At 39.9% G+C, this 9,373-nt stretch overlaps 2 protein-coding genes across 2 annotated transcripts; both read right to left on the reverse strand.

The window, feature by feature from the left end:
• Window positions 1-188: 188 nt before the first annotated feature.
• LOC135081781 (uncharacterized) lies at window positions 189-1,448 on the reverse strand. Its single transcript, XM_063976570.1, has 3 exons — window positions 1,292-1,448; window positions 587-1,000; window positions 189-355 (listed from the first exon to the last, which is right to left on the reverse strand). Exons 1-3 carry the CDS (start codon window positions 1,326-1,328, stop codon window positions 258-260), a joined length of 549 nt encoding a protein of 182 aa, XP_063832640.1. The 5' UTR covers window positions 1,329-1,448; the 3' UTR covers window positions 189-257.
• Window positions 1,449-2,003: 555 nt separating this feature from the next.
• On the reverse strand, window positions 2,004-2,717 carry LOC135081896 (uncharacterized). Its single transcript, XM_063976677.1, has one exon. It carries the CDS (start codon window positions 2,715-2,717, stop codon window positions 2,004-2,006), a length of 714 nt encoding a protein of 237 aa, XP_063832747.1.
• Between the last annotated feature and the right edge of the window lie 6,656 nt (window positions 2,718-9,373).

Genomic DNA, 9,373 nt, shown 5'->3' on the forward strand with positions numbered 1-9,373 from the left:
ACCTGCTGATTTTAAGTTTATATAATTATTAATTAATTTATCACATTATTTAAACAATGCCTACGCTCATAGTATTAATTATGTCCTATGTGTTCTTTCTTTCCATGTACATATTAATAGGCTACCTTTATGACACAGATCAGTAGCATGACTGAGGACTAGTAAAAAGTAAAACTAAGGTGTAATAATATTAATCAACTTTGCAGGCTGCATTTTATTACACAACAACTACAATACAATTCGTTCAAGTTCACAGCTTAATTAAAATACTTGGATTCGTTGTAGTCGTAAGTCTTCTCCCGACGTCTGCTTTCAAACTCCCACGGGCATATTTCTTCCAAAATCGCCTTGAAGGCTGTAAACAAATAAACGTTTTAAAATCTAGCTAGGACAACAACAGAACCATTTTTAAGTACCTATACGAGGTGTAAAGGTATACAGGCGTGTAATAGGTGGGTCAGGCAGCTCACACACGTGTCACAACTCACAACACCACCAACTCCGCTCTAATACAAGCAAACCTACCATGATATGCCTGCCTTTCTAAAGAATTAAGAAAATCAGAATCAGATTAGCAAATAGTTACCTGTACCAAATCTACAGTTGTGCTTTTTCATGTCACACCTATTCTTAAAACTGACAACTTTGCCTGTGTTAAAGTTGCAGGCGCACACCGGCCCTGAAATGTACTGTGGTGCGCACGACATCTTCGAACAAAGATACGCTTTTTGGCTCTCCAACTTCTTCAAGCTATCATCGGATTGGGCAATCGGTGGTGGCGTCAGCCCGAACTTCGAAGCGACAGTGAAAGGATCGCGTTCCATCTGCTGTAGCGAACTCGTCTTGAAATTCTCGTTGGCTATGTGCAGCAGATCAATCAATGAAGGCTGCCTTTGCTCGGCGGGTACGGAGCGTGTGTTGGCATTAGTGCAACACACTTTTCGAAGTGGCATGCGACGGAGCTCCAGAGAGTTCACGGAGATAGCTATCAGGCATAAAGCTGAAAATTACAAGGAATTATAAATAGGCTATTAAGTAACAGTTAGGAAATTCAGCTACTTAATCCGAAAATAAAAAAAAATCTAAAACATCTGTCCTGGATTAATGGTCCGAGGACCTGTGTCAGAAGAATACTTAGAGTTAGCACGAACACCGATAAGTCTGTCACGAAGTAGCTCTGTTTCATATAAAAATCCTGTAGTAGACTACATCACAGAAGTCCTGCTCCTCCTAAAGGTATTCATTCCAACGCTGCGTTTCTGGCAATTACAAATTATTGATAGCGTCTTACCCCATAAGTACAGAATCCAAACGCTTCTGAAACCCATGCTTGACAAAATTCAGTTATAAAATAGGAATTTTAAATTAATTTTATTCACTACCGGGCGTACTTGCGCAGTTACATTAAAGAACTGTTTCAATGTACATTTTCATGTACGAGTATTGCAACGCGCATGCCAATGAAGTTATTATAGCCTGATATGACATATTAAATTATCCACGGCCTACGGTCTTGATTTAATAACGTGTGTCGACGATTCGAGATAATTAAAACATCAGTGAAGTTTTTCTTCGAATGAAATGCAAGATTTTGCATTTTCTGCATAGTTAGGTTCATTCAGGCATGTTTCTTTCTCTTTTCTTTTCGAAGATATTGTCACATCTGGTTGTGGCTTTCACATTTGGGCTACAGACAACAAGTGGCGCTTGCAGGATCGATTCCAGCTTGTAGTAAATGTTTTGGATATGGAGCACGTGATACAAATCTCAAGCTCAACTATGTAGTAGTAGAAAATTCAGACTTATTTGATTTCATTTGACTTATATTTCAAGGGTCACTGAAAAATGAAACATGTTAATGAACGTTTTACGACAATTTTATTAAAGCATATGAGTTCGATACAAAAGCTGCCTTGACAAAAATATTGTGAAATACGAAGCTAAAAAATGACTAAGACGCTATATACCTACACTGCCTATAATAAATTAAACTCAATAAATTATTAACTGTCATTACTATAAGTTCCCTCGAAGCCTTGATCATCAGAGAATTTATTATAATTCTTATCTAGGTAACCTTTGTCAAGAAAACCTTCTTTCCCGTAAACTCCTTTAAGACGTTTATGGTTGTAATGCCCCTTATTAAACCCAATCCCACCACCAACTTCGTAACCTAGAGCCTTTCCACCGACTTTGTTAATTTCCCCAGTGGTTTCATCATCTTCATAGAACTCCTTATCTTTCTTGTACTCATCTTTGTGCTGGACTCTATGAAATCCTCTAGTTTTTGTGCCCTTCTTGTACTTTCTATCTTCAGTCCCTTTGACGCCAACCGCTTCACCAACTAAAGCTTTGATAGCAGCGTACAAATTATCATCATAATATTTGCCTTGGTCTTTAACACCGAGAGTCTTGAAGAACTTCTTCAAATCTTCAAGATCGTATTTGGTCTTCGATCCCTTGTTTGTTGTGTTCTTTTTTTTGAACGCCGATGTTTTCACTTTCTCTTTCGCTTTATCGTTTTCACTTTTCGTTTGATCCTCTTCATCAAGGAGCTTGGAGAAGTCATCAAGGTCCTCTTCTTCTACCTCGTACTTCAGGTTGTCAAGATCAGTGTCCAGTTTGTCGAATTCCAACGTGCCCAGCTTGGCGGGCGATGCCTCGGTCCAGTAACAAAGCACAGTCAATGACAGCGCGAAACATAATTTCTTTTGCATAGTGATCTAATTTTTTGCCGTCTCTTGCGCAATCGAAGTAGGTTGCGACACTGACATACATGTCATCCGTCTGGCTTTATATAGCCTTTGTGGAAAATAAGCCGGCAAGGATGATTTTTTCATAAAGATGAGTACCGATGATCTTTCTGTATGGTTGGAGTGGTAATCGGTGCAACGACTCGGATCGGTCAAGGTTCGCAGTTCGTGATTCATTCTACCCAGTTTACTACAAATAACGTTTTTTGTGTGTTTGCTATTGATAAAATTATCGTCCCAACATTTCGCAATCGAACCATTGATCATGGTTTTTGTTTTAGATGGTAGTTTGTTGAGGAATGAATGAGTTCGAGTAAGATTAATGATCAAATCAATTCTTTACAGATGCACACAGTAGTTTATTTCAGCCGTACCATCTACCCCATTGATAATAAAATTGGGAATAAGGAACTGCTTATCAATGGGGTAGTGGTGCGGTAATCTCTTGAAACTAAGAGTACTTGGGTTTATATTTATTCAGGTAAACTGACTAGTAAAGTGTTGTCTGACGATGAAACTAATTCGATACCACCATTAAAGACGTTTTATTATGAAGATAACTTCGCCCTAATGTTCAAAAACACTTTTAAGTAGGTAGCCTATTTTTTTCTAAAGTAAGAAGTATAGCATTAGGTTGCCAGTTAGGTACATAAGTTTGAGAAGATTATGTTTTCCACCATTGATGTAATTAACTTCAATGCTAATGATACAGTTCAAGAGCCGTTCTTTAATTAGATTAAAATCGATTTAAAACATTTTAATTACTTTTAGTTCCACAGCATTATCGGATTATTAAAAATGCTTTCGTTAAGGTTTTTTTGGTTAAATTAAAAACTTGCCTAAAGTATTTAAAGCGGTCATTTGAATTATTCCTTTTTATTTACATCTTCATCTCGTTGATTTGATTCCTATGAGTAGGTAATATTTCGTTCGTTTTTTTTTACTTTAAGTATTTTGTCTTTTGTCTCGTATAGCCGTTCTGTCGTTAAACCATTAAGTAATAATCCTTTTTCTTCATAAAAGTATTCATTCTTTTGGGCAGTTTCAGGATTTTCATTCTCCTAGAGTCCAGTTTTCACTTTGTCCAATTTTCTACATAACCTGGACTTAGTATTGATATCGTTTTCAGGCCTTCCCGGGCAGGCTTTACGATTATGAATAGTGATAGTGGTCCATTCGTAGGCCTAAGTAGGCACTCTTTAAAAAATTCTACCTAATGACTAGCTCATCTTTTTTTGCTGTGACTTTTCCCATTTATATAATTTGGAATCGGCACTTCTCTTTCTCAAGACACCAAAACAGACTGTCTGTTGAAATTCCCAAATTATTTTTCTTAATTCTTCCCAAATATTTTGAAACGGTTCATGTCCATCAAGTGGTTTCGCGGGCGTCCTCTGCTTTTCTTCTTCTAGCTAGGGGACAGCTAGGGCTTCTTTTACAAACTGCTCTTCAACTCGCTTATTTACCTTTATCTTGACGACATCATTAGCCTATTTTATTAGACTGCCGGTAAAGTCAGTAGGTACCTTTACCTACTTACAGACTGAAAATAAAACGCACTTGAAATTTTTGATATATTAATTTTCGTACTTATCTAAAAGATCTTAGTTTGGGGGATTAATTAGAAAAAAATACTATGACCAAAATGTCTGAATCTGAATGTGCCTTAGAATGGATGATGACCACAGATTTGATATGGATGAGCTAACAAACCTTCCGGAAAAATCCGTTGTTTAGAATCTGGAAATTAGGTATTCGTTCGTTTCAGCCGAAAGACGTCCACTGCTGGACAAAGGCCTTCCCCAAGTTTTCAGATCATAGCAATTAAAATTATTTTCACTCAAATCACTAAATATTTGACGTAAAATCACTGACACATTGTAGTACTAAGTATTGTTTAAAACGTATTAGAGGTAGTACAGCTTAGAGCTTGTAATTGAACTTGTAGGGTGTCTTTCTTTAGTAGGCATTGACTTAATGTATGTGATTAACGAATGTCTACGTGAAAAACATCGAATTGGTATTATTTACCGAATACCTAATTGGCTATTGAGGAACCAGTTTTCGAAACCAAGTGTAAATAATTACATAAATAAATTAACTATTTTTTGTCTTTTAGATGGATTATAGCAAGGATTAATAAATTCAACGTTTTAAGTTAAATAATAAAATTCATTTATTGTCAGAAATATAAAATTATACACATTATCTCAATATCAAACATAACAAAATACTTAGTTAATCAAGAAACGATAAACAGATATTTACAAAAGTCGCAATAATTCGTTTTACTAATATTCGTCGTCATCATCGTCATCGTCGTCTCCATAAAGGTACTCCTTCTCGTGGGACGCGCCTCCCTTCTTCCCGAAGTCCGCTTCGTTGCTGTAATGGCTCTCCTCGCCTTCCTCAGCAGAATGACCGTGATCAGCATCATCAACATGGCCCTCAGCATGAGATCCTTCCTTTCCAAATTCACCATTATCAAAACCAGAGTCGTGGTGACCACCCTCCTTGTGCCCACCTTCCTCGGATCCATGGTGCTCTTTCTCGTAACCGTGCTTGTTGAAATGACCGCTATTGTCAGCGACATCGTAGAAGTCATGATCCTTCTTGAACTCGTCCTTGCTGAACACCTTGTGGTATCCAGTGATATCTTCGCCCTTGCTGTGGTGTTTCTTGTGCCCATGGTCTCCACCTTCGTAGCTCTCTCCGGACTCGTAGTGCTTTCCGTGAGCATCGGCTTCGTCGTGATGCGATCCCTTCTCGCCTTCACCTTCGCTGTGGAAACCTTCTTTGTGCTCCTTGCCGTAATGTCCAGATTTACCCTCTGCGTGGTGTCCCTTGGAGTGGTATCCTTTGCTTCCCTTCTCGCCGTGAGCGGAGTGATGTTCCTCTCCGTAGTCACTGCCGTCGCCCTTCTCGTAGCCGTGTCCATGGCCGAGACCGACTAACGCTCCTGAGTCGTGGTATTCCGCGGATTCTTCATCGTCATCATCATGATCGTCTTCAGCGTCTACGATCGCAATGGGTTTAGCGGCAACATAAGGTAATGGCACTGGACCTAAATCGTAGGCCTCGTAAGCTTTCAGGGGCTCGGCTAAAGGCAAAGGTAGGGCGGGGGCGAATGCTGCGGGCTGCTGGTACGAGTGAGCTCCCAACTGTATGAGGCTCGCAGGGCCGTCGTTGTCGCTCCTGTAGATGTACCCGGTCGCCGCGGGGGCCACGTAGCCCACCTGCACCGCCGCTGAGATCGCAGCCGCCGAAAGAACTCCTAGAGCTATCTTCACCATGTTGAGATTGAGATGTGTATCGCACTGCTACCTGTGCTGTAATAATTTGATAACACTGTTGCCCAATATTTATATCGGTGTTAGAGACAAAGGACCGTGAATATGCGTTGAGGTACCTTTCTCGTAACCATGTAACAGTTCGCTTATCAGACGAGGTTGGTGTGACAAAGACATTGGTAATGAAAAAATTGGCTATTGTGCAATTCACGGGCGCGCTGACCGCAGGCGAATAGGCGTGAAATGCTTTTTTCTTCAGGTGTCTACGCGCTTCGCGGATCGAGAGCAAGCTAAAAAAAAGCTGATCGTTATGGTGAAGCTGAAGTTGATTTACAATCGATATAACTCATGGTTGATTAAGCGATACCTAGTCATTAATTAAGCATTACTAAATCATTGTTTCGGTAGACACTTTTTTATACAAAGGCCGAAGAAATGTAGGTTAGACGATGAATCAGTCAGTGCCAAAATTGATGAACTCGTCTCAATCAAATAGCCCCAGTAAAGCAAAGATCCATAGATAAGTCATTATGCTACCTAGCGGAATGAGCTATATTTTCCGCGTAGGAAATAAATGCATTTCGCACACCTGCCGCGTAGGATACGATTCTAAAGCCTATGCTTTCTGCTTTAAGCAGCTATCTGCTGCAGTGCTACAGCCAAATGTTGAGTTGAGACCAACGTCACTCACACATGTAGTGTACCTACCTTAGGTACTCAGTCTTCACTCATCTTATTGGTAATTTTTAATTCATACTTATTAACTAATATTATAAATGCAAAGTAACTCTTGCTGTTACCTTTTCAAGCATGGGATTATCTCAGGAAAAAGTTCTCCCATTTCACTTATGTAGGTACCTACGTGTGAATAATTGCATTGACATATTTTTTTATCTTAGATTTTACAGTTAAACCTTATTACTAGCAAGAAAAGTTATAAGTAAATGCGTGCCTACTATGTAGTAGTAACTAATTTAATCAAACGTTCTTTCAGCCAAGTGGTTAGACAATAGTAGGTACTTTTTTAAGTCGAAGGTCCTGGGTTCGAAGCACAGTTCAGTGCATAAAAACTGTATTTTGCTGTTCCCGGGTTCACAAGTTTTTGACCCAATTTAGCTGTCCATCAATTTCCAAGACCATGCAGCAAATGTATATTTACATGGTCTGGTCTGGTCTGGTATCATCACGGTATCATGGAACATAAACAAACCTACAGTCGACCGATGTCGAGTCGATTTACATACACCTTACTTTAAAGTGCCTTAGAGTTAGAGCCTGTACGCGTTTTTACTCGCGCGTCTCGAATCGCGCGATAGTGTAGAGGTTCATTACGTTCTGTCCACATTCGCGCGTTTTACCAAAGAACCTCGATGGCGCGATTCGGAACGCGCGATAAAAACGCGTCATCTGGACAGGCTCTTGCCTCTTAAGCTCCATGAGGTATATGAAGTAGTTCGTTATGTCAGGTTTGAGTTTTCTTCATAATCATGCTACCTGATCTCTAGTTGAGGGTGACCTCAGTCCTACCTAGGAAAGAATCAGACAATATCCTAGGATGAGCTGGAGATATCGCGTTTGAAGAAACAATTTATGTTTGACGACCCTGTTGCCTTTGTGCTGCTAGACTAGCGTCGCTTCATAGACGCGTATTCATATCATCATTACGCTTGGTGCACGCTTGCGTGCAGCTTACAAATAAAACTGTGAATTTGTGAAACACTGTCGACGACAGCGATGCAGCGAGGCAAGCGTGACGTCAGCAACCCTTTTTAGACAAACTTTATTCTATTTCATCCCCTTCCATTTCCCTTTATTTATTAAGCTAGAGTCCTTCTTCAAGATCAAAAATATGTTTGGCAGGATTTTCACCCTACTCATCATATTAAGTGAAATGATTTATTTGATTTAAAAACGTAACATGAACGAGTACATAGAAAAATTAGAGTTACTTTCAGATTTATAATTTGAGCAACAAGTTGTTGTTTACAATGCGGCGAGCACGTAGACGTAGTTTTTAATTGGCAAGAATTTTAGCATAAATTAGGTCAAGGTCATTTTGGGGTCAGGGGTACAATGTTCCTCTAAATAGAGCAAAAAGGTTATAACAAAAAAAAATCACACCTAACAAACGTACTTATACCTAATTTCCACCCGCCTAGACGCGCCTGCATGATCATAATTTTGGTAAAATTATATAAATCTCTTATAGATAGGATCTAGGGCTATCCCAGAGCAGTCTACAAATATCTTTATGATTATTGAATAACAAGTAAAATAGGGACCTTCATAATAATTATGTATTGTATTATAGTATGTAAGGTCCTACGAGTTTATTTATTTATAGACATTCGATTTTTTTAACAGATTACTTTTTGAATTATGAGTGCTTTAGATTTTTCTCATTCTACGGGACAATTTATTATTTTGCATGAGAGATATAAATAGCTCAATAATATCTTACAGGGAGGATATTACTATCGAGTGATTAGGGCATAAATATCTAAACAAAAATAAAAGTGCAATTAGGAAAAACTGGCTTAGTTTATATTTACTTATTCTACGCATATTTACAAAACACTACCAAAAGTCAACAAAACTATAACAACAATCTTCATCATCGCGTCAGTGCTTGATCTCGAAGCCGTAGCTCTTGCCGCCGAACTGGCCGCCCTCGGCGCCGCCCTCGCCCTCGTGGTGGTGGGAGGACTCCCCTCCTTCCTCCGAGGAGTGCCCGGCTCCGTGCTCGTCTCCGGACTCCTCCTCACTGAAACCACCCTTTCCGAAACCACCCTCGTCATGCCCTGACTTGTGTGCGCCTCCCTTCTCGAACTCTCCGGCGTCTGATCCGTGATGAGAGTGTCCATCCCCATGCTTGTGGAATCCACCTTCGACCTTCTCTCCATCATAAACGTCGTGATCCTTTTTGAATTCGTCTTTGTTGAAGACTTTGTGATATCCATCGACCTCTTCCCCTTTGCTGTGCGATTCTTTATGTCCGTGATCACCCCCTTTGTAACCGTTCCCATGTTCGTAGTGCTTCCCATGACCGTCGGCTTCGTCGTAATCTTTCTTATGACCTCCTCCGCTAGATACTGAGAAGCTTTCATACTTTTCTGTGTGGTAATCTCCAGCGCCCCCTTTTCCATAATGATGTTTGCTAGCGTATCCTTTGTATCCCTTATCACCGTGCTCCTCGTGTCCTTTTGACCCATAATCACTCCCTCCCCCATACCCATGATAAATCCCGTGATCGAAATGTCCTAGGCCGTGAAGGTAATCCGAGAAATCGTTTCCATAATCCCCGTACTCCTTGAAGATTTTCGCGTAGTC

Source organism: Ostrinia nubilalis, chromosome 20 (genome assembly GCF_963855985.1).
Source record: "Ostrinia nubilalis chromosome 20, ilOstNubi1.1, whole genome shotgun sequence".
Classification (NCBI taxonomy): Eukaryota; Metazoa; Arthropoda; class Insecta; order Lepidoptera; family Crambidae; genus Ostrinia; species Ostrinia nubilalis.